We start from the raw sequence: 26,417 nt of genomic DNA on the forward strand, positions 1-26,417 counted from the left end.
CTCGTATGCACGCGATGAACACTCTTACCCATTTCTCCATCCAAACATCCCATTATTTTGCTCGTTCCATTACGACATTACCAACCAAGACAACGGGAAAAAAAATTGTTAAAGTAAAAAATAAATAAATATTTTTTTGAATGAAGTGAAAAATAAATTGAGTGCATTTGAAGCACTTCGACGAGAGGTTTTGCGGCAAAGGTGTAATCAGAGGGGGAAGAGACATGGAATCTTCTTCTTCAGCTGCGATCGCAGTCTCATCGTTGACGGAGGAGGAACTCACACTGATAGTGAAATGGAGCGGCAAAGAGTACACGCTTCGGGTTTGCGGCGACGACTCAGTGGCCGAGTTGAAGCGCCGTATCTGCGAGTTCACTAACGTCTTACCCAAACGACAGAAGCTTCTCTATCCAAAGGTCAGCGCTAAGCTTGCTGATGACTCCCTTCTGCTCTCTCAAATCCCCATCAAGTCCTCCATCAAGATGACTATGATTGGGTCTGTCTCTTTCCCTCCTTTGTTTACATGCATTTGTTCCTTTTGGACATGTTTGGAATTGAGTTCTGGTTGCATTACAAGTGGTTGATAATTTTTGTATATGCTGTTCCCTCTTCAAAAGTCTGATTAAAAAGTTCATTACGAAATGAAAAACAAATGTTGGATGGAAATCTCTGTGGCTTCCGTTAATTCTCATTTGAAACTTGGCACATTGGAATTATTCCGAATTTTAATATTTTGAAGTGTAAAAATGACACCGAAAGAAAAGGAAAGAACTCATAATTGGGCGTTGTTTAACTATAATGATCAGTGAAAATATATGTATCATGTGGGAAATGTTCTTCTTTCACCATGTTTGCTATATGGATATTTACTCCGGGACTTGCTTTCCAGCACGGTTGAAGACGAGATAATTCTGGATCCAGTTGAGTCTCCTGAGATTATTGATGATTTTGAATTTGGGCAAGAAGAAGCTGTTGAAATTAAAGATAAAGAGGTCAATAAGCAAAAACTGAGACGACGCTTTGATCAGTACAAGGTAATTCTCATTTTGCATATGTAAGATACTGAATTGTTTTTTTCTTTTTCTTTTTTTTTTGAGTAGAGGTATTGAAGTAGTTTGTTCCATTGCATTCGAAAGTAAGAATTTTTCCTTTTTCTTCTATAAAACTTAGAGATTTTATTTTTTATAAAATTTTATGTTTGTGGTTCATTTACTTCTAAAATCACAATGGAGGCAATTCGGAGACTATTTGCTTGTGATGCATCCCTGATTTTTTGTTCTGTAATCAACTAATGGATGTGCATTTTTAATTGAATAAATCAGTTATGGTATCATCTTTAATTGCTAAATGAGTGAACTTCACTCATTTTGGTCAAGGCTATATAGTGAATTGTAGATGAATTTGTATGCATGAAAGTTCTTTTAGTGGAATTACTTTTTAAGTTAAAAATATATGATTTCACTCACAATCCAGCTTGAAAGGTGCGTGGTTTTTATCCATGTGTAAATGTTTTGATTTCCATAGATGGTACCACCATATATATTATGAAAGAGTGCTTATTTCTATTTGTCCAGAAAAAAAACAATTATGTGTCTATTTGAAGCTTTACGAGTCAAGTTTCGCCACTCTCTTCTTGAACCGAAAGAACTGTGAAAAACAAAAATGACACCAGGGGGAAGGTTGGAAATGAGGGTAAAAACCTGTTTAATAAAGAAATGGTAATGATAGATGTTGTCATATAAAAGTAACTATAGATGAAACATTGGTATCTATAGTTGGAAGGAGGGAGAGATGCTTCATACGCATGGAGATTCACTTTAGAAGCATCTGTAACCCTTGCTTGTCAAGCCCCAACCAAAATGTTGGATCTATTTTAAAATATTAGTATGTACACAATCTAAAATATTAATAATTAATGTACAAAATTTAAAATATTGATGTAATAATAGAATAAATTATAAATAAAATAAATTTAAAAATTAAAATTTTAACTATAATATTATTTAAACATATAGATTAGCATAAATTATCTTCAAGATCATAATTTTAATTAATTATTAATTTAGTAAAAAATTAACCAAGAAAACTTGCCATGAACCACGACCTTGTAGCTTCAATTTGCAACCAAATAGGTGTTATTCATGGCCATATGTCGTTTGGAATCTAGATGCTAGTGGATCTGGATAAGGGTTGGGTAAGGAAGTGAGAGGCCCTAAATAAAGAGAAAGAAAGGTTTAGAGAGAGAAAGTCCTAGAAATGGGGTTTTTCTAGCTTGTCTTCTCCCGGAAATAATTATCCATCATGATAGCTTCTGCAACCAGGAAATGCCTAGTTGTAGAAAGGAAATCTTTTGACATAGAAGAGGTGGGAAGAGAAGTGTGAGGATAAAACTGTGCGACAATGGCAGAGGGCTCCGTGTTTCTATCATTTTTTTGGGGAAAGGAGGTCAAGTTGCTCACGGGATGCTTACAGGAATTTTATTGGGAGAAGGGGAAGTGGCCCTAGGCAAGGAGCATGGTGGGTTTCAGCCAAACACTGTGGGTGGAGCTGGGTGAGGATAATGGAGGAAGGTTCCTAGCTTTAATAGAAAAGAGAGGAGAGAGACATAGAAGGATCATCATTCCAGAAGGGAAACAGGCGAATAGATGGTGGAGGTTGATGGTAGTGGTGTCGAAGTAGTCGGGACTCTACATGGTTGAATTGGGTGTACGAAGTTCCAAGAGAAATCGTTTGGGTTGTGCGAGCCTTAGTCGGTACATGGTGAGAGGAGAATATCAGGTGTTTTGTCATGCCCTAACTGTAAATTGCGCCACCTTGGAGGTTCAAGTGATGAAATTGTACGTGGAGGGGGTGAACGGTGATGGAGATGATGAAGAGAGGATGGAGAAGGAGAATCTTGGTGGGTGGGGTGTCAACCAAATTCTTAAAAACAAAACAACAAGCTCATGCCTGTTAAGCTTAGGGAGAACCATCGATCACATGTCCCAAAGCCTATGGCTGGGAGTTTATACAATCATTTGTTAGGAAAGAGGAGATTTTCTAGAATAGAGAAAGGCAAATGGATAAATAGAAACACAAAGAGGGTCAGATGGTAGAGGAAGTGACAAATAAACAACTACTGATAAAAAAGGTGGCTTTTGAAGGTGGCAAGTTGTCAGTCTCAGAGAGTTCATTGGAGGCGGAAGGAGATTTTAGTGGCCCGGTCGAATGTAGCAGGCAATATGATGATCATCAGCGGGGAAGTGAGACCTAGGGATTGAAGTTGTAGAGGAATCTAAGGAGATGATGATTGTTAAGGTGGCAAGAGGGGAAGGAGAGGCTGCATGCAATATGCTGCTTTTTGTTGTGTCTAGGAAAGAGGAGTTTGTTAGTCATCTAAGGGACATGATGGGGGAGCACATGGGAAATTCTTGGCCATGGGCAGTAGTAGAAAGTGATGAGGCTGCAACGGGACTGATGATAATGATGAGTGGATTCTTAACAATATTGAGAGAATTAGTAAGATATTGGGGTTGAGCTTTGAGGGTTTGGAGACTCAAATTTATGATCTCTTTAAGGTGATTGTTAGTATGGGGGAAGACAAATCTGCCACAAGGAACCAAATGTCGAATATCAAGAAAAAGAATGAGATTTATAGGGAGAGAGAGTTGAAAAGACTTTAGGCCTCGATCAATTATGATAAAGTGAACAAGGGGAAGAGGGGGTAGAAGAGGGGCAACAAGAATTATATCTTGGAATGTGTAGAGTCTGAAAGAAAACAAAAAGAAGATGGGGATTAAAGGATGCATGATTAGATGGAAAGTGGATATGGCATACATTAAATAAAAAAATTGTAATTGATAGGGAGAGAGAGAGAGTTGACTTTAGGCCTCGATCAATTATGATAAAGTGAACAAGGGGAAGAGGGGGTAGAAGAGTGGCAACAAGAATTATATCTTGAAATGTGTTGAGTCTGAAAGAAAACAAAAAGAAGATGGGGATTAAAGGATGCATGACTAGATGGAAAGTGGATATGACATACATTAAATTAACAAAATTGCAATTGATAGGGAGAGAGAGTTGAAAAGACTTTAGGCCTCGATCAATTATGATAAAGTGAACAAGGGGAAGAGGGGGTAGAAGAAGGGCAACAAGAATTATATCTTGGAACGTGTAGAGTCTGAAAGAAAACAAAAAGAAGATGGGGATTAAAGGATGCATGACTAGATGGAAAGTGGATATGACATACATTAAATAAACAAAATTGTAATTGTTCTCTGATCAGGTAGCTCGCAAAGTTTGGAAGATAAGGGGGGGGGGGGGGGGGGAGAGTGACTTTCCAGCTATTTCAGCCTCGAGTTGGGTGGTGGTGCTTTGGAACAAAGATTTGTTAGAAATTTTTGAGAGTAGTCGGAGAGGATGTTCTATTTCCTGTGTTTTCTAATGTAGGGTGAATGGGTGGCAATGGTTATTTATGGGGGTTTACAATCATGGTGAGGGGAAGGAGAGGGAGTTGCTATGGAGGGATCTAGAGGCTTACAATATGGGATGGAATCTTCCTTGGGTGATTAGAGGGAGCTTTATATGGTTTTGATCAACCATGAAAGGCACGGGGGACTTTATTTAGAGCTTGTGCTGAAGAATTTCATGACTTATTAGACATATTGAATTTAATGGATCTACCTCTTGTTGGGGGGACATGGAACCTCGTCTAACTCAAGGGAGTGGGCCCTCATTTTCTAGGATAGAGCGATTCTTCGTTTCAACATCCTTCCAATATTAAGTGCTAGGGATGTTGTGGAAAATTCAGCACCATACAGTATCAAATCATTTCCGTATTTTCCCAGAAGTTAATGGCGTAAAGTGGGGTCCATGCCCCTTCCGAGTTCAGAACAAATGACTTAAGGTGCCACACTTTGGCGACAAAATTATAGAGTGGTGGAAAAATGGAGATGAAGGGTTTTGCTAGTTTCAAGATTGCTCTGATGCTATTAAGAATCGAAGACAAACTCAAGGCATGGAATAAAGAAGCATTTGGGATAGAGAGCTAGAGGAGGGAGCCATGATTTTATGAGCTTGAGGACTTTTTGTTGAAGAACTTGAAGAAAGGCAATGGATTTAAGCTTGAGCTAGCTAAGTTGATTTAAAGAATGAAATTACACAGAAACAAAAATCGACAGCAAGATGGATCAAGAAGGGGGATAGGAATACTAAATTCTTCCACACTTTAGCAAATCATCACAAAAGAAATCACTACTTAGAGGAGCTAGTGGTTAATGGCAATGTGATTAAAGGAAACACAGATTGAATGGAGAGTATTAGATCCTTTTATAAAGAATTATATATTGAAAACACCTCATAGAAACCTACTTTGGATGGTCTCAAATTTTCTAAGTTAAGTGATTAGGTGATATAGGACAAGAAAAAACCTGAAGATAAAAACTTATAGAAATGTTATTAAGAACAAAACTTGGAGATCTCATATCTTAATAATTAAAACAATATTTCAATACGTAAATAATAATCATAAGTAGTTTACTGTCAGAAGCCTTTGAAATGGCTAGCTGATCTTAAAAAAGAAAGAGAGAAATAAGAGAGAAATAGAAGAGAAACAAGAGAAAAATATAAGAAATAATTTTATTCTTTTGCTTGATTGATTATAATATAAAAATTGAGCCTTTTATAGGTTATAAGCAATTAAAACAGCCACTATTATAGCCGGAATCAATGCAGCCACCGCTGCTGTGAAGTAAATTCAAAATATTAATTCTAAATCTTACCCTAATTGATACATGTAAAAGATTATGAAGAAGATTGAAAGTTTGGGAGCATAGGAGAATGCTCTGTAATTATTATTGGGTACAATGATGCCAATTTATATGCATTTGGCCAGAACAAATAAAGGAGGTTATGGAAAATGTTCTAACAGCCTAACGGGGTGTAATGGTAGTGGGCATTTCCCAGCTACCATAACAACCTAGTAAAATACTAATTTACCCCCTAGTGTATTTACATTTTTACACTCCTCCTCAATATAAGATGTATAAATGTTAAGTAATCCTAAATTTGATAGAAGATTATTAAATTCTCTTTTTGGTAGTACTTTTGTGAGAATGTCTGCAGTTTGTTGACTTCTTGGAATGTATTGTAGTGATATATCCTTGCTTTCAATTTTCTCCTTGATGAAGTGTTGATCAATTTTTACATGTTTAATTATGTCGTAGTGTACAGGATTCTTGGTCATGCATATAATTGATAGATTGTCATACCAAATCTTCATAGTAGTAGGAGCCGAGAACCTTAGTTCAAGTAAGATTTTTTTCAGCCATACTCCTTCACATATTCTATGGGTAAGAAATCGTAATTCAGCTTCAATACTGCTTCTTGATACAACAGTTTGTTTCTTACTTCGCCAAGTGATTAGATTGCCCTATACGTGAGAACAATATCCAGATGTAGATTTTCTATTAGTTACTGAATCATACCAATCAGCATTAGTGTAGATTTCAATATCTCTGACTATAGTTTTCTAAAAAAATAATCCTTATCTAGGTGTCATCTTTAGGTACTTCAAGATGCGATAGACAGCACTCATATACTCTTCAGTAGGTTGAGAAAGGAATTGACTCACAGCGCTTACTGGAAAGAAGATTCAGGTCTCGTGTGAGTCAAGTATATGAGTTTTCCAATAAGACGCTGATACATCCTTTTATCAACAGATTTGTTATCACTTTTGGAGACAAGTTTAGCATTTGATTTCATAGGATTCTCTGCAGGTTTACAACTAAGTATACTTGTCTCATTCAGAAGATGTAAGATATATTTCCGCTGAGATATAGAAATTTCCTTCTTGGATAGAGCGATTTCCATTTTAAGAAAATACTTAAGTATTTCAAGGTTTTTGATTTCAAATTCTTTGGCTAGAAAGTCTTTCAATTTCTGGATTTTTTCATTATGATCAACTGTCAGTATAATGTTATCGACATAAACGATTAGTACAATTCTCTTTCCTGTGATACAGTGCTAATGAATAGAGTGTGATCAGATTGACACTGTTTATATCCCATATGCTTCACTGCCCTGGTAAATCTGTCAAACTATGCCCTTGGTGACTGTTTGAGATCATACAATGCCTTTTTTAGTTTACATACTTTTTGTGAATTTATATCGAGTTCAGGTGGGACTTCCATATATACTTCTTGTTCTAGATCACTATTAAGGAAAACATTCTTCACATTAAGGTAGAAAAGAGGCCAATCAAGATTAGAGACTAAAGAGAATAGTACCCGCATTGTGTTATGCTTGGCAATAGGAGCAAACGTCTCTTGATAATTGATTTCATATGACTGAGTGAACCCTTTAGTAACAAGTCGTGCTTTGTAGCAATTCACACCACCATCAGGATTGTATTTAGTGGTGAAGATTCACTTGCATCCTACTAGAGTTTTCCCTGAAGGTAGATCAGATAACTCCCATGTTTTTTTTTTCTCAAGAGCTGAAATTTCTTCTTGGATAGCAGCATTCCACTCAAGAATTTTGAGAGCTTCATGAAACGTTCTCGGTTCTGAAGGGATACTGTCAAACTTACTCATAAGATCTTAATATTTTGAAGATAATTTGCCATATGAGACATAATCCTGTATGGGATGCATTGTACAAGAGCGAACACCTTTTCGTAAAGTAATAGGTAACCCAATATCATCAGTTGAGTCAGAGGTCTCATTACCTGTGTTATTCTGAGTGCTTGGTACAGGAGTTGAATCATTACAGTGCATAGTTGACTTAGGTACTTTATCTTTACTTTGAGTTTTGTTCCTCCTGGTATAGACACGCAACTTACTTATTGCAAGTAATATGCTATTAGTCTCTGTGATGGGTTCAGGTTCAGGTTCTTTGGTAGTTTGAGAGACGAGATCTTTTTCTAATATTGTTAATGAAACATATGATGGAGGTATGTTCACATCTCACAATTGATATTCTTGAGTATCAGATGTCTCCCCCTAAATATCGAGAGTGGGATAAAAGAGTTTGTTATAAAAAATGTGACATCCATAGTGTTATAGAACCGGCGGGTGATTGAACAAAAACATTTGTAACCTTTCTGAAAAGAGGAATACCCGATAAAGATACACTTAAGGGCTCTAGGATCTAGTTTCCCTGTAAGATGGGTGTGAATGTGAACATAGGCAGAGCAGTCAAAGACTTTAAAAGGAATTGTGTGAAGAATATGAGACTCTGAGAATGCTTGAACAAGAGAGTCATAAGATGTTCTGAATTTAAAAATACGGGAGGGCATCCTATTGATCAGGTATGTGGCAGTGAGAATAGCCTCTCCCCAAAGAAATTTAGGAACATTTGCGGTAAACATGAGTGAGTGAGACACTTCAAGGATATATCTATTTTTTCTTTATGTTACACCATTTTGTTGAGGGGTGTAAGCACAAAAACTCTGATGGACAATGTCTTGGTCAGTAAGGTACTTTCCTAGGTTGGATGCAAAGTATTCACGGGCATTGTCAGTTTTTAACACTTAGATTTTTGTTTGAAATTGAGTTTGAATCATAGTGTTGAATTTCTGAAATATTTGACCAACCTCTGATTTTTCTTTCATTAGATAGACCTAGGTTATTCTAGTGTGATCATCAATGAAGGAGACAAACCATTTTGTACCAGTAATGTTTTTCACCTGAGCCGGTCCCCATACATCACTATAGATCAATGCAAAGGGTTTTGAAGGTTTGTAAGCAATAATGAGATATGAATTGCGAATATGTTTAGAAAACTGACACACTTCACATAAAGTTTGGATGTCCTAAACTATAATGTCATAACATAATAGATTGTTCAATATTAAAACATCCTATAGATACGGAATTAGCACATACTGCACTTATAGTTTGTCCATTTGGAGGTGATGTTGTGATTGGTAAAAGATAAAGTTCTAATTCCTTCTTAGCACTACCAATCATCTTCCCCGAGTCCAAGTCCTGAAACATACATATCCCTTTGTTAAATTTAACCATACAGTTCAAGTCTTTACATAATTTGTTTACAGATAGTATATTGCAGTCCAAATTTGGTAAGTAGAGGACAGAATGTAGAACCAAATTCGGTGATATATAGGTTGAGCCAATTCCTGCCACTTTAGAACTTGTTGCATCAGCGATCTTAATAGAGGAAATTTCTTTACACTTACTGTACTGATGAAGAAGTGTAATATCCCCAATCATATGGTCGGATACCCCTGAATTAATAATCCACATTTCACTTCTCTTTTCACAGAATATGCAAATAAATTGAGTAAGCAATTATTTTTCTGAGCAACTGAAGCATTACCAAGTAGGCTTTTCTGAGAAAACATTTGCAAGAGAGCCTCCATCTGAGCTGGATTGAAGGGAGCTGTTTTTGTGGATGTGGGGGCAGAGGATAATTCCTCAGAAATTACCATATTGCCCTCAGCCCTTGAATGCTTTTTTTCAACTGGTTTGCCATGTAATTTTCAGCACCTCTCATGGGTATGACCAGCTTTTTTGCAAAACTCATACCATGGTCTCCCCTTTCTTCTTCCAGCTTCTGAAACGCGACCTACAAAAGCAGAGGTGTGCTCGGAGACAAGAGCACTGTTCTGGGATTCGCCTAGAGAGGATTTCTTTTGAGCAGCAGGTGCGGAACCTATTTCCACGGCGCTCGGGCCAAACTCTCCCATTATTATTTTCTTCCTACTCTCTTCTTGACAGATTTTCGAGAAAGCTTCTCTAAGACTTGGCAGCAGTTTGGTGCTCAGAACGCGTCCATGAATTTCGTCAAGGTTTTTGTTGAGACCCATCAGAAATTTGAAGACCTTTTTTCGTTCAGTGATAGTTTTGAAGATTTTAGAATCGGCGGGGCAGCTCCATTGATATTCTTTGAAGACATCGAACTGTTGCCAGTTGCGGGTGAGGGTGTTGTAGTACTGAGTGACAGAGAGCTCCCCCTGTCACAAGTCATGAAGGTGGCTTTCAATTTCGAAGATTGCTGAAGTGTTATCACGGCTCGCGAGCAGCAATCCAAATATCGTGCTCGGTCTCATAAAGCAGAAAGTTTTCTCCAATTTCTATTGTCATGGAATTCACTAGCCACGTACGAGCGTTTCGGTCGTTTGCTGGAGGTGGAACGATTTCTTCAGTCAGGTACTTGTCTCTTTCCTTTCTGCGAATGAATATCAAAACAGAGGAGGACCACTGGAGATAGTTGCTTCCATTCAACCTATGTCCAGTGACGAACGAGGGTGCCTGATCAACGTGAGAGTTGTTGACTGGCATTGGAGGTTAGGATCCTGACAGAACTTCAGCTAGAGAGGAGGTTTGCTCATCCGTGGCCATTTAGCTTGATTTGGATGATGAATGTGGATCAGACTGGCTCTGATATCATGAAGAAGATGAGAGTTTGGGAGAAGAGGAAAATGCTCTGTAATTATTATTGGGCACAAAGATGCCAATTTATATACATTTGGCCAGAACAAATAAAGAAGGTTATGAAAAATATTTTAACAGTCTAACAGGGTGCAATGGTAGTGTGCATTTTCCAACTGTCATAACAACCTAATAAAATACTAATTTACCCCCTAGTGTATTTACATTTCTACATATATACATTTCTACAGACTAATTTACTCTTTTTATTATTTCTCTTTTTTTTTTTACCTTTAATATCCTGATAATACCTTTTCCTTCAGCATCAACTTTATCCTCAAAGTTAAAATATAGTTTATTATTATTATTATATTATATTTATAGATATATATTTTTTAAGTAGTTTTTTTTTCTTTTTTCATATATATATATATATATTTTAAAGCAGTTTATATATATATGTATATATCTTTATTTTTTTCTGAGGCAGTTTTTTGTTGTGTTTACCCCATAAAATTAAGTTGCTTTCTACTGCTTCTACCTCGTGAAAATCAAATTTTTACAGATTTACTCCTCCACACCACCGATGCAACTGCTCTCAGGCGTTGTAATCATGCTGCTGCAACAACACCTTCTTCTCCCACCTCTTTTTCTTCCACTTCTCCTTTTCCAAATTAGAACCCATCTGGAGAATAAGAGACTTGCAGGTTCTCAATTTGACATTGCACGGATTAAAGCAGAACCCAAGCAAATCTTCTAGGAGATTGCTCTTTCCGGCTGGTTGGTCGAGGTGAACGAGGGAGAGACCTCTAGGGTGTTCATTCGCAGCCGCTATTGTTTGAGAAAGAAAGAGAAGAAGGGCAAGGGAACCAGTTCGGTTCAAAATGTTGGCTGGACCGATTCGAATCGGATAAGTTAGCGAACCTAGTTTGGTTTAATAACTGAATCGGTTTTACATTTTATTTTTTTATCTGAACCCCGAATCTTTTCTTCTTCTTCATCACGCGGAAGAGGGGTCGGCTGGCCGTTAGGTGCAGTCCCTTAAGCCGTTGGTCTCTCATCTTTCGGGAATGCTTCCGGGCCTGCCAAGCTTTCTTCGATCCAGTTGACGGATTTGCCATGGAGCAGATCTAGGATCATGCTGAACTGCCGCTGCGATTCTTCCATGAACACGGTGAGTTTCAAGTCAATCTCCTTCACAGTGATTACTTTCAGATTTTTTGGCTTTGATGCCACTTTGTCAGAAGCTTTTGACATGACTGTTTGATCTTAAAAAAGAAAGAGAGAGAGAAAAGAGAAATAGAAGCGAAACAAGAGGGAAATATGAGAAATAATTTTATTCTTTTCCTTAATTGATTATAACATAAAGATTGAGTTTTTTATAGGTAATCAATTAAAGCCGCCACTGTTATAGTCGAAATCAATACAGCGGTGACTGCTGTGAAGTAAATTCAAAATATTAACTCTAAATTTAACCCTAATTGATACTTGTAAAAAACTAATTTACCTTTTTTATTATTTCTCTTGTTTTTTTTTTACCCTTAATGTCCTGATATTTACCTAATAATTAAGTTATGGTACTTTATTTATAGACACCAAAATACAATAAAAAATAAAAAATTTAGAAAATAGAAAAAATGAACAGAAGTTAAATAGGATGAATTAGGAAAGAGGAAATTTAGGGAATAGGAAATAAATTTTCTTACTTTCCTTTATTGTAAACTTTTCAAAACTTAGAAAAGAAAATTAAATATTTCTTTTCTTTTTAGTTAATTTTCCCAAAACATGTATTGTTTCTTTGTTAATTATGCTTCATATTTCCTTATTGAAATATGCCCACTTTCGGAGTTTACTGTTCTGCATTAATAGGACAGGACTTTCCTTGAGCAACCATTTGCTGGGGAGGAAATTCATGCAAGGATGTGTTGCAAGGGTGACAAGGCCCTAGGGCTTGATGAGTTCAACATGCTTTTCTTTCAAAAAAAATGAGGAGCTTTGAAAAATGATATTGCCTATTTGATGAATTTTATGAAGTTGGTTCTTTTATCTGAAGTCTAAACACCACCTCTTTGGTGTTGATATCAAAGGTAACAGGGGCAGCTAGTATTTAAAAATTTTAGACCAATTAGCTTGATGGGTGCAGTGTACAAAATAATTACTAAAGTACTGGCGAGAAGGATGGCAAGACATGTTAGTAGTATAGTGGGTGTGTGCTAGCATGTTCTCGTGGGTGGAAGTGATGTTGTTGACAATTTGCTGAAGAAGGGGAGGAGAGGGTTTTTATGCAAGCTAGATATGGAGGATGCATATGATCATGGAGTTTCATGTTCACATCTTGGATTAGTATGGGTTTTGGGACTAGATGGAGCAAATGGATTAAGACTTGCATCACCACTACATCTTTCTCGACCTTGGTTAATGGAAATCCTTCAAAATTTTATAGGCTTCCAGGGGCCTGAGACAGGGTGACCAATTGTCCCTATTGCTATTCATTAGTTATGAAGGCCTTTAATGGATTGCTCACTAAAAACATGGACTTATAATTGTCCCTATAGGCAAGAGGTGTATATAACACAACTATTTTTTGCTAGTGATATTCTCTTGTTTTGTGAGCCAAATCTGAGAGATTTTCTCAACATCAAATATGTTCTATTGTGTTTTCAAGCAACCTCCGGTTTGAAAATCAATCTGGCTAAATATGAGTTGGTCAATTTGGGTGAAGGCATATTTAAAAAAAAAAAAAGTTTGGGTGAAGGTAGGGAAGCTAGCAACTTAGCTCCATCATGAGATGCAAAGCAGGCAGCCCACTGGTGAAGTCTTAGGGTTTACTCCTTGGTGCAAAATTAAAGAGTGTTTCCATGTTGGATCTGGCGGTTAGTTGCTCGAATCCCATTTGGCAGGATGAAAAGTGGATTACTTTTGAAAGGAGACAGATTGACTCTTATCAAAAGTGTAATGGCAAATACATTGGCTTTAATCTCAATTAGTGTGGGTAAGAGATTGGAGGTGATTCAATGCGGGTTCTTTTTGGGTGATTCGGAGGAGAGGAGGTGTCATTTAGATTGTAAATATAGTATGATTTTAATATACTAATGGTTAATATGAAAATTTAAAATATATTAATATAATATAATATACTATAATACTAGAATAAGTTAAAAATATGATAGATTTTACATACAAAATTATTTAGAACATACAGCAATAGAAAATTATTTTCAAAAGCATATTCTTAGACAAATTTTAATTTAGTACAAATTGGAAAAAAATAAGCCTGTTGTGAAACACGATCTTCTAGCTGCAATTTGCTACCAGATGGCTGCAATTCATAGCTAATGTCTTCTTTTGTATTGAGGGTCTAGATAGATGTGGTTCTTAGTCTTCTCCTGTGAGGCTCTGGTGGTTGAAGCATAGATAAAGTGGTGCTTTGTTTCTTTTTTATATTGTAATATTATGTTACTTTGTAATATTGTTTTAAGGGTTAAATATGAAAGGAAAAAAATAGTTAAAAGATATACTTAGGTAAAATATACTCTGGTTGGATACTGTTTATTCTTCCTGGTGTGGTGAATAATACAATTCACCATGGATAGCATTGTTGTATACCCTACATGGGTAAGGTTTAGTAACTAAACGCTCATAGGCTGGATAAGAACTCATCCTACCTAAGTATTGTAACAAATGTAGTCAAAATTATGATTAAAAGAAAACAAACTATAATGCTGTATAAAAACATGGGATGGTTAATAAAGAAGCTGTTGGCTAGCGGTTTTGCTTGTAGGGTTTTGGATCGTGTAAAGAATTACAATTCTTATTGAGATACATACCATATAAAGAAGGGAGTTGATGTGATTCTGGAAAGGTCCAGAACAGCCCCTGAATAAGTGTTCCAAGAAGAGCAGGATATCCGTGAGGTTGAGAGCGCCTGCTGGAAGATTGCTTGTGAGCCCGCAGGTACACGGACAGAAGGGCATGCATCCACAGCATGCCCAGCCGCACACACGCACACAGCAGAGGATGCACACACGCATGAGGGAAGCACGCGCACATCTAGTGGGTGCGCACATGCAGACTACGTAGAGGCGCACTCCCGCGTCCACACGGATTCCCACGTCCATAGGAAAAGGAATCCTACTAGATTCCCACACGATGGAGGCCCAAATTGAGAACTTTCTGGAATCTTCCAAAGTCCATCAAGCATTCTCAGCCCAAAGGCCACCCAAGAAGGTTCAAGAGAGTCGGCCCAAGAAGTTAGAGCCCAAGAGCCAAAGGTCAATGAGCCTTGATTCAAGGAATTGGCCCAAAAGGAAGAACCAAAGCCCAAACCGAGCAGGGTCATGGAGCTTGAGCCCAACATTGGTCTTGGAGGACCAAGAAACGGCATGACAACGCCCAAGTAAGAGAATCAAGCTCGGCCAAGATCAATCTTGGCTCACGGCATGATCGAGAAGAGGGAGGAAGGAGGGGGCCTACCTGCATAAGGAACCTCATCCTTGACTTGTCCGATTGTGAAGCGGAGGAATCACCCTCCATGCCTGATGGGAAGAAGGAGCAAGAAGATGGATCGACTCACAACCGACCAAGGAAGAGTTTGGAAGAAGAATGCCAAGAATCCGAGGAGGAGGAGAGTACTTGGTGGAATATGATGCTAAGAAGGAAGGAACTTACCTTCCATCAGTGCAACTCCAAAATCGAGATGAAATCCACCTTTCCATGGAAGATATCAAGCTGGAAGAGATGGACAACGATCAAGAGATAGCTATTCAAGAAAAAGGAAGAAGAATTCAACAAAAAGAAGGAATTCAAGATCCTACACCAATTGGCCAAGGTGACCTTCTTCATGCTGAATTCCTCTTCCCTTCTCCTACTCAACGTCCTACAACTTCCGGTATTCCTACTCAAAGTCCTCTCAAGAGATATTAAAGAATGAAGCACTAGAGCAACATGAAGACCCAATCCAAGGTGGAGACCGATTTGGCTTTGTGAGAGGAAATTATCTTAAATTAGCATTTATTTAAGTCTAGATTATTTTAAGTAATGTTTTTGAATTAGGATTAGTTTATTTTATTATTTTAATTAAGCATTCTAGTCAAATTAAGACTAAGTATTCAAGTAGGAGTATGTAATCCTACTTCTAGTTTTATTTGAAAATTAAAACCTATATAAAGGTTTCTCCATTAAGTTGTTAATTAGAACTTTTGAGAATTCAATAAATCAATTAATAAACTTTGAGTTTATTCTTCTTGTTAGTTTTTTGCTAAATTTAAGAGAGTGTTCTTCAAGCGTCTTCAAGATAGGGAGTTTCAGACCGCCTTATTGAGTCAAAGAATCTTGAATCGACTTATTGAGTCAGTTATCACATCTTTTCAATTCATTTTTATTTTCTCAGTAACCATGGTTTTTAATAAATTTGTTGGTTAGTTATATTTTCTAATTGTAGCATTGTGTGAGGTTTCGAGAGTTAAAACGATCATTCTCCATTCCTCCTACGTTAGGAGTATTACAACTTGAAGCTATTATGAAAGGAAATTTTTCACTTCTTTTTTCCAAAATTGTTGGGAGTTTGTCAAAAGGAATTTGACGAAGTGTTTCTGGATTTTTGGTTGAAGAGGAAGATCATTGCTATCATGAATTCAAGATTCATTACTTAGGTGTCCAAAAAGATATCCACTAAGATGATGGAGTATCATCTTGTAAGTCTTTGACGAGTGATTATAAAATCATCACCAAGATGTTATCACTTGATTGAAGTAGGAGCTGCGCAATGCCATTTTTCTCAAGAAAAGCACAATCATTGGAACAGAAATTTAGGGTCCCTTCTTGTCACTAAGGAAGATGTCGAAGAGCTGAAAAGGAAGAAGAGTGCTGGTCTTGCTTTTAAGTTGGACTTCGAACAATAGAGTTAATTGTTGTGTATGACCATGTATAAAAAGTGCCTTTGGCCCATATGGAGATCTTGGATTAGTTGTTGCCTTTCCTCTGTATTTCTTTCTGTTATTATTACAAATTTTGGTTCAAAGGGTGTGTGGGATTAGGAAAGGGAACTCCCTTTTACGTTGCTCTTTACTTTGATGATGAATGTCTTTTGCATAACGGTCATGAGAGAAGTAGAGAGTTACTGTGAAGGGCTTGCTTGTGGGGGGTGAAGAGGTGGAGGATTTTTATTTGTGATTTTTAGATGATATTATTCTCATTTTTCCTGAAAACGTTTTTTTCAGTGTCATCTCTCTCTTGTAGATTTTTGAAGTAGTCTCGGGTTCGACAATCAATTTCTTGAGAAGTGGCTAAATGTGGTTGTTTCATCCGATTTATCCAACATTGCAGATAATATTAAGGAGAAGGTGCTGTTTCCCCTTTCTCTTAATAAAAATTCTTTCTCTGTGAAAACAAAATATTGAGGGGAATATGAAAATTTCGGAGCGATTAGAGGGCTGGAGTGGACCTCTTTCCTTTCTTGGGAGTAGAGCGGTTTCGTTGCAATCATGTTTGTCTAGTTTTTTTTTTTTTTTTTTGAGATAACTATTATGTTTCTCTAGTATTATATTATATATGTCTTCTTGTTTAGAAGTCCATTTGGGGTTGCCAGGATGATTTAGCACAGTGAAATGGGGTTTAGAGAATAGAAAAATTAAAGAAAAAGAACGATGCCTCACTTAACAATCACATAGATGGCAACAACCAATATCACTGGGTTCTTACAATCACAATAGCAGGGTTGTCAAATACTCTTTTCCAAGAGTGCATCAAAAAAATTTCTACTTACAAACAATCTGTTTAATAATAATTAATCACCTATCTGTTCATAGGGTGTTTATATAACCTAATATGACTAGAATACTTAAGTAAGAGAATAACAGCAAAAAGACTTTTAATTAAATAAAAAAAAAGAAATCATAAATCAAGAATGAACTTATTTTCATAGTTTCAAAAAGAGCTAAGACAAAAAATTGCCTATGCGTTTATGAGGTGTTTATGTAACCTAATATGATTAGAATACTTAAATAGGATAGTGATAGCAAATTAAGACTTTAACCAAATAAGAAAAAAAAATCAAGAACAAACCTATTTTTGTGGTTTCAAGAAAAGCTAAATACTTTTAGTGATATAAAATAGATTGTTATTACACAAACATCTCATGCTATTGAGTTATCTCAAAAAAATATCTCATGCTATTGAGATTAGACTTCTTTCGGATTATGAGATTGCTTGAAAGGTTTGATATTTATTTATTTATCTTGACTTAATTATGATGTTAATAATAATTTCTTTTTCAAATAAATGATGTTAATAATATTTTGAGAAATATATTCATTTGCTAACATAAAATTAGAAAATAGGTAAGGACAATTTGGTCCATATTAGATGCTATTTTAAATACATATGGCAACCAAGGGTAGCTAAATTAGAATTTTCAAATCTTCAACAATTTAGGGCAAAAAGCAAATACTAAAAAACAAATTAATCAAACAAATAAAATTAATTTGCAACTTGTAACTAAATGCAATAAGTCAATTAAATAGAGTAGGGTAGCTAGATTTTAAATACTATTTATAGAGGTTTGGTTACCAATTACATGTTTATGTCCCCTCCTCAAGCAATTTATTTGGACTTTTTGAGTATGTCCTTCAAATTTTTTTATAATAGCTAGTTATGAAGTCGATTAGATCACCATAAAATGTGTTTTCCTTTCCAAAAGCACTAAGAAAAGGTTTACCCTACCTCTCTTATAAGGCCCAGTTTATTTTAAAGAAGAAACTTGTTATGGACATATTTGTAGGGCATAAATATAGGGGGTAAGACAACAGCTAAATAGGAGGTAGAAGTTCAATCAAATATGAAATCGTAATTAATATTTGATTCTTAAATAGTATATGATTTTACATTAGTATTGGATTTCTAAATAGTAAACATATAATTCTAATTAGTATTAAATTACTAAATAATATATGATTTTCCATTATTATTGAATTTTTAAATAGTATACGATTTCTAATATTTTGGTAAAGTATTTCTAATTAAATTTAGATTTCTAATTATATTAGGATTTTTAAATAAGAATTGTAATATCTATATAAAGGGATATGTTTGCTATTAATGAAGACAAGTAAGAATTTATTTCAAAACTACAAGGTGAGATCTCTCTCTAACGAGGTCCAGCGGTGTCAAACTCTCTTTGATGAACTTACAAATAAACTCACCATAAGTCGCTCAATGAATTACAATAACGAGAAGAAGCAGATTCTGGAACTGGAAATTCTAGGGAACTGTCCAGTAACAAGATTTTGGTATCAGGAACATAACAAAATCTCAAGAAATCTTTCTCTTAAAGTATATTTGCAATTAAAAACTCTTCTCGAGGATTTAAATTTGATTCAAGATGAAATGATGAATTTTTTATCTTGTTTTCTCTCAATAATAAAGACAAGTAAGAATTTATTTCAAAACTACGTGGTGAGATCTCTCTCTAACGAGGTCCAGAGGTGTCAAACTCTCTTTAATGAACTTACAAATAAACTCACCATAAGTCGCTCAAGGAATTGCAATAAGGAGAAGAAGCAGATTCTGGAACAGAAAATTCTAGGGAACTGTCCAGTAACAAGATTCTGGTATCAGGAACATAACAAAACCTCAAGAAATCTTTCTCTTAAGGTATATTTGCAACTAAAAACTCTTCTTGAGGATTTAAAGTTGATTCAAGATGAAATGATGAATTTTTTATCTTGTTTTTTCTCAAAATCTTATTAGAAAGCTAATAAACGCATGATGTATAAGGGTTCAACAAATTTCTAGCTGTTAGAAACAAAGGATTTGTAACGTTCTGACCTCTTTCAGAGTCTTAAACTTATACAAAGAAAATATTCTTTGGTTCTATTAACTGGTAATCGTGTGTGTACGTTTGAGATTTTGAAAGGGATCAGAACGTTACAGGATTTGTAGATCATGTGCATCAAATGCACCTAATGATCAAACTATAAAGTCGCAGGCTGAACTGTGTAATCTGTCATAAACAACACATGCCTAAGACACAAGTTAAAAGCAGGGAAAAAACTCATTCTGTGTGTGGTAGGGGTATATTGCTGCACGACATATCCTTGTGACACATCTTTAGAAAGTTAAAGATATTGCATTCTCTGTGTGGTAAGGGTGTATTCCTGCATGATTCATTCCTGCAACACGTCTATGATAATTTTTCAAAATTCTCTTGATTGTCTTTATAATTGTTTTCACCTTTGATACACTTTAAAAATTACAAAATAATGTTTTATATAAAAATACTAAACACCATTCTATAAAAATTTGGAAAGAAAAATTGTTAATGTAATATGTTACAGCACATTCTAGCTACATAAAAATTGTCAAATTCATTAAATGTGATGTATTGAGCTCCACATCTTTGCAAGACAAGATTTTCAAATTCATTTTAACTATAAAAATTTTGTGATCTTCAGTGGTTCAAGTTTTTTCCATTTTGTGAATTTTCCATGTTTAACTTTTCATTCTTGATTTTTACTGCAATATACCATTCAATTCTTATTTAAATTCATTTGTGGTTTATAAGAGATATGTATTAGAATTTTACAAATTATTAAAGAGCAATTCAGTAGTTTATTTCCTCAACAACAATGTTGTGAACTCTCTAGAATTGAAGTTGGAGTCCAACAGTTTTATAAAGACGTTATTGCAAGAGTTAATAAGCTGTATGACTTAAAAGCTCTTTGTTGTTTACTAAATGCATGGAGAAAGTTAGAATTCTATTAAAGAGTTTATAAACTTGTTTTGACTGAGGAATATGCTAAGCCAAACGTTCTCTAATATTGTTGGGTGTTTGATGTATGAAATGGTGCGCACTATAGCAGACCCAACCCATGTAGTCATGTTTTACGCAAGTTTATTGTGAATCCTGGTAAGGAACATTGGCAAAGCCCCATAAATCGGAGATTGATGTTGCAAACTTCCATTTCTATTTTAACAATAAGAGTAAAGTCTCTGTCAAAAAGAGGTTTTATGATTTAAAAGATTGGTTATTATCATGGGCTTAACATAACAGGTTCTTCAATTATACAGTGACAGTCAAGTGCAATTTTCTCAGCAGAATATACTTTTATAGATGCTCATACGAGGGATATATATGTTATTTTTTCCCAAAACCAAAGAATTGATGTCTTTGAAAACAATTAATTCTATCTCTGAAGTTGGCTAGAGTGGTTATGCCGCAAAAGCATTGACAAAGCTGCTATCTATGGAGAATTTTAAACATCACTGGGACTTGCTCCCTATGGTTGGTTGTTGAATAATCTTAAAAGATGTGGGACTTAAAAGATGGTGGTTTCTATTTATCATCTGTGATTTCAGATTTCTTGAAAATGATTGAATATTCGCCGAGGTTGATAATGTTGAGTTTTTTTTTCATATTCAAAGAGATTACTGTTTAAAGAGGTCCTGATCAAGGGGTAGGGTTTGTGCTAAGCCCTTTCCAGTATGATACACTATTTTGTCCTAGAGAAAAATTTTTGTTCATGGGGGTGTTTTTGTAGTTTTGGGTTCTCGTTCTTTCAGATAAATGAATAGTTCTAAGAGATAGTTCTTCAATAGTGAAAAATCTTGTAAATGGCCTCATAAAGCAGGCACGGCACATTATCAGACCATGTAAAATTCTCGCCTATTTGCATCTGTATGTCTTGCATGGATAATTTCACTTTCACTGTAAAAGGTTGAGTAGAGAGTAGAGTTTTATTTTCTAGTCTTGTTTGGCCTGCTCTTTTGAAGAGTATCCGCGGAAGGATGATGCTGATGACTAGGAGAACATTTAGTTACATATATTGGCTTGTCTTTCATATTTAGTTAAGACTTTTGTGCTTAGTGTGAGCTTCTGCATCCCTGGAAATCAGATACAGTGTCTTTTAGCACTTCTTAGACATAGATTGTTGAAGGGTTCTTTTTTCATGTGTTAATTGCAGATCAAGCTCAGGACTCCATGCCGTGAAGGAAAGAAATTGCTTGTTCTGGATATCGACTATACTTTGTTTGACCATCGCTCCACAGCTGAAAATCCAGTTGAACTTATGCGGCCGTGTGAGCAGCCTGTCATTTATACTTCACTTTTTATTCCTTTTTTCATGGTTTTTGATAATATAAGTTGTATTATGCAGATCTTCATGAGTTTCTTACAGCTGCATATGCAGAATATGACATCATGATATGGTCTGCAACAAGGTCAAATTTTCCTAATCCTTTATTCATCTTTGCTCAACAATATTTCTCAATCTTATATCATAAAAACCTGTATATGGTTAATACAAAAGTGTTTCCTAGAGTTAGATATGTCAATTCTTAATTTGGAAGATTGTTCCTGCAGTATGAAGTGGGTTGAATTGAAGATGGGAGAGCTTGGTGTGCTGAACAATCCAAATTACAAAATAACAGCCCTTCTAGACCATTTAGCCATGATCACAGTTCAGTCAGCCTCTGGTAGGATCCTTGACTGTAAGCCGTTGGGCTTGATTTGGGGTCATTTTCCGGAGGTATGATGTATAAATTTTTCGTTTCATTAATAATGTGTTTTTGTTCTGATTTCTCTGTTTTAAGTTGCTACCTTTAAAAAAGGTTGTCCTATAACTTGGAAGTTGATTTATTTCTTGCCTCACTTTGCAAGGCATAAACTAAAAACAGCCTCTGGAGTGGCATGATTCATGATTTTCTATGCTGCTACTTTTTTGATTCCCAGAGTTTTTTTCTGCTAAGATAATTCAGTTCATTCTGAGAAGAGCAAGAACAAAGTGGGAAAGAAATTGAAAAAAAGAATAGATTTTCATTTTCTGGAGTTCATTATGACACAAAGTGATCATTTAGATGGGCTGCTTATTACACTAGTTATCGGTAACCACAAATCTTTTAGGAAGATTAGAGAAATACTTCCAAAATTATTAATTATCAACTAATAATAGTAGATTATGTTCTCGGCATTTTTTGTACTCCCTAGAAGGAAAAGGGAAATTTAAAAAAAAAACATCCTATGGTAAAAATATTTTGACCTTGGATCCTTCTAGCATTTGCACTTGTCTGTTTACTGTCTGACCCATGATTCCAGTTGTCAGAATGGGACTTCCACATTTAAGGCTAAATTTCTCTTAACTTTTAAGATTTTTGTTTGGATTACTGTTATAAATAGACTCAAGCTAAAAGTCTTTAGGTGCTTAGCTCCTCCATCAATTGGATTTTGTTGGCAAAGTATTGTATTGAGTTTCACTCTTCTGGCTACTGATTTTGAAGTTTTGTATGGGCATTTGCTTCTTGCACATTGTCATACTATCGAGGATGGCTCGCATTGAAGGTGGAGCACATGGTGGTCCCATAAACTCTCAGCTTCTAGTACTGAAAACTCTATTACTGAATTAGTATGTGCCTTAATCCAGGATCTAGGTTTAGGACTACAAACACTAAAATACGTTATTGAAGAGGGCGGTTTCTGGATCCTAGTTACGGGACTAACACTGAAAGTATGTTGGTACAGATAATAGTTTTCTGGATCTTCTATCTTTTGCTATTTTTAGACACAAGTATAGACTCAATTGTAAGATAGAATCCAACAATCTCTTTGAGTAAGAAAATACTCAATATTTTTTTAGAGATTTATGCTTGTCCATTACATAATTTCCAGACAAATTTATTGCAACCTTTTGGATAAAAATAATTTCCTTAAACTAGGAGCTGCCTATCAACAACTAACTTACAAATTCAAACCTTAACTGCCTTCAGTAATTGATATACGCTTGTCAGAGTATGGATCCTACATAATCTGAATTGTGGAATTTAGATAGAAACTGAATTTCTTGTATAGTGAGAATGAACATATACATGGGTATGCATAGCTGTTAGAAAGAGAAAAGAAACAACAGACTAATTACAAAAATATTAAATCAAATCAAATCTCTATATTAGTGAGATCCCTGACCTGTATCTCATACTTTTAGGAAGACAAATTTCCTAACATTACAACAGAGATTGGAGAATTCTCAACACTCTCCCTTAAGCTGGTGAATATGCATCTTTTACCCTAAGAAATCCCTTACAGATAACTTAAATTCTAATCACATTTAAAGACAGCTGCTCTGCATGTGTGATACAGTTTGCAGCCTAGTTGTTACTAGGAAAATGAGTGGAATGTTCTTCATTCTTAAGTCATGGTAATGGTTCATTTAGACCATGGAACATCTTCATTTTCTTAAATAATGTTGATACTGCATGCTACCGATGATTTTGTCAAATGGAAGAAGGCTTTTCCTTTCCCCCTGAATATTATAGAGAATGGATTCATTGCAAATATAGTGAACAAGCTCCATTCAGTGGCCTGAATAATTATTTTGTTTTATTTTTCAATACATCTGCAGTTTTACAGTGCAAAAAACACAATCATGTTTGATGATTTGCGAAGAAATTTTGTGATGAACCCACAAAATGGATTGAAAATTAAGCCATTTAAGAGGGCTCATGCAAATCGAGATAGTGATCAGGAACTTGTAAAGCTCACCCAATACTTGCTGGCTATTGCGGATCTTGATGACCTGACCACTCTTGATCACAATAGCTGGGAACTCTTCAATGAGGACAATGCAAAAAGACGCAGGCACGCATAGTTATGTTGGTAAGCTTTGAAGTTTCAACGAGTCTTCACATTTGTTGAGGTGTATACTTATTCTATTGGCATACTTCTAGTTGTTTCTCTACTAATATATTTGCTTATATCTATGTTATTGCAGACATCCTTTTGAGGATTAATGTCTACATTTTTTAGATAGATTAAACAGCAAGAACACATTTTTATCCACCCTTATTGTAGCAAGCCTCAGACAACACTAAACAGTGAGAGGTGTAGAGTGTTGGACCATTTTGCGATAACTTGTTCAAAATGAAAGCTGATATGGTTTCAGCATGTACTTTGGTCATGTTTTCATTTTTCAAGTCTCTTTGTTTCTGGGAAACATATAACAAACACCAAAGTGAAAACCTTTTTGGTTCCATGCGTCTGCTTTCCACTATCATGGAAACAGCAATAATATTTTAAAATTTTCAAAATGTTAGGGCAAGGCAGATATCTCATTCCATCTTGGATTAGGACTCTGTTTCTTAAGTTAAACTTTTTATGATATAAAATCATATTCATGTCCAGACATTTTAATGAAAATGGTGTTTTTTCAGTTTAAGTTCCCATTTAGGTATGTTATGGAAAGCCATGAAGTTTAGCTTATATCGGAGGAGGTGTTTTAGTGGTTTGGAAATGTGTGAGAATGTTCTAAGATAGTGATGTATGATCATTTTAAGAGAAGAGCCTATTTCCTCTCTTCTACAAACTCTCTGGCTTGAAGTTGTAAATTATGTTGTTTATAGTGGCAGCATTTCGTGTACTATGATTGTGGATGTAAAATATTTTATTGCAAATAAAACATGTTGAAATGATTATTCCACGTCAAACCATTTCTCATCTATTACCCTCGGTGAAAGTGCAAGGCTGCCTTTTTAATAACCTTTGCTTTCACCTGTTTTTTTTCAAGGATACGGAGGAAAAGGATTGGGGAAGACAATTTCTAGGATTTTCACCCCGTTTTTTCTTGGTTCCAGTTGATATAAAAAGAACTGAAATGTTGCATTTATATTTTCTAATTTTCCCTTTATATATTCAAGGACACACAGGAAAAGGATTTGGGAAGAAAATTTCCATAATTGCCCTGTAAGGTAAATAAATGCCACAAGGTTGACTTTAGTTTAAATTTAAATTTATGACATATAAATGAGAATACAATACAAAAGTGATAGAAATTGGAATGAAAATAACATTTGAATTCCAAGGAAATTTTATGCCCAACTGAAGGTGAGTGTTTTTGTGATTATTCCTTGACAACTAGGAATATAAATTGGTGGTGCTAGAACAGAAGATGTAATTGCAGTGTATTTATGCATTAAACTTGTAGAGTATGATTACTTTTTATATAAGATATAACTAAAATCTAAGAATTAAATGAGAATTGAATAAATTGAATGTCATTGCTTTGGATTCATGGATGTTTAAATCCCTTTATTACAAAATTCTGGTAGTCTGAATTTTGTGCACTGATAGACACTCTTGGAGAATTGGTTGATGGTCCTAATCGGATCTGCAGTACCAAGATAAAGAAAACAAGATATTCTTATTCTCTGTTTCATATACAGGTTGAATTGTGATGTTAGTCAGACATTGTACCAATCCATATGCTTTCACTAAAATGTCCTATATTTCATCTGTCCCTAAGAAACCCCTTTACATTTTCAGAAATAACAGTATCAGCTTGGTGGGCTTGGTAACTTGACATTGCTGGAATTTGTCTGGAGTCGACTTATCGTTATAGATTTACAATTCATGTAGCTTTTATTTATTAAGCAGCACTTTTGCTCAACCCTTTTTTCGGCAAACAGCAGCATTTAAACCCAAGAAAGCAATGTTGAGAACCCGGTTGACATGTCTGGGTTGAATTACAAGGTAGATTGATAATGCATAAATGTTCTAAAATTAAGGTCTCCATCACCTTTAAATTTCAGAATGATATCACTACTTGGTCCTTTGATTTTTTTTATAATATATTTTTATACAAGGTTACAATGGAGAATTCTCCATAAGATGGAATTCGTTTAACAGATCATGGGATAACAAATCTAAAAGTAGCTACACAAGTTAACTACATATAGTTATTCCTCCTCAAAGCGTGGATACACACAAAGATTCAAGTTCGAGGGGCTTGTTTTATGGCATAGAGAGTCTTTTGCAGTTTGCAATATAATCAGGATTGTTCAGGTCTTTAAAACTTTGTGATTGGTGAATGTATGCATTTTTTAAGAGGTCGCATTGAGGAGGGCATTTAACTTGCAGTTGATAGATAGGCCACGAAGAGGAGACAAAAAGAGATAAGACGAGATGAATGGAAGCAGACTTTGACAGTTGGACTATATGTCTCATCATAATTAATGTCTTATGATATTTGAGACTCTAGGCCACCAATTAGCTATCAGCAATTCAAG

General features: G+C 35.4%; 1 protein-coding gene across 3 annotated transcripts; it reads left to right on the forward strand.

Moving 5' to 3' along the window:
- Positions 1-25,218, forward strand: LOC110816406 (ubiquitin family protein). Of its 3 annotated transcripts, none has more exons than XM_022044582.2 (7): positions 1-496; positions 890-1,034; positions 21,329-21,443; positions 21,521-21,584; positions 21,727-21,892; positions 23,759-24,012; positions 24,920-25,218. In XM_022044582.2, exons 1-6 carry the CDS (start codon positions 225-227, stop codon positions 24,002-24,004), a joined length of 1,008 nt encoding a protein of 335 aa, XP_021900274.1. In that variant the 5' UTR covers positions 1-224; the 3' UTR covers positions 24,005-24,012; positions 24,920-25,218. The 3 variants fall into 3 exon arrangements, with proteins under 3 accessions (XP_021900274.1, XP_021900275.1, XP_021900273.1); XM_022044583.2 differs by lacking the exon at positions 24,920-25,218 and adding an exon at positions 24,128-24,300; XM_022044581.2 differs by lacking the exon at positions 24,920-25,218 and having other exon boundaries at positions 23,759-24,300.
- Positions 25,219-26,417: the final 1,199 nt, after the last annotated feature.

The sequence above is a fragment of the Carica papaya genome, chromosome 2 (genome assembly GCF_054855325.1).
Source record: "Carica papaya isolate Zhongbai chromosome 2, ASM5485532v1, whole genome shotgun sequence".
NCBI lineage: Eukaryota > Viridiplantae > Streptophyta > Magnoliopsida > Brassicales > Caricaceae > Carica > Carica papaya.

Bases quoted from the DNA above. Each gene is read 5' to 3' on its own strand.
- LOC110816406 (XM_022044582.2), top strand. From the start codon at position 225: ATGGAATCTTCTTCTTCAGCTGCGATCGCAGTCTCATCGTTGACGGAG. The intron at 21,585-21,726 runs GTCAAATTTTCC...TTGTTCCTGCAG, and splicing joins ATGATATGGTCTGCAACAAG to TATGAAGTGGGTTGAATTGA. The intron at 21,893-23,758 runs GTATGATGTATA...ATACATCTGCAG, and splicing joins TTTGGGGTCATTTTCCGGAG to TTTTACAGTGCAAAAAACAC.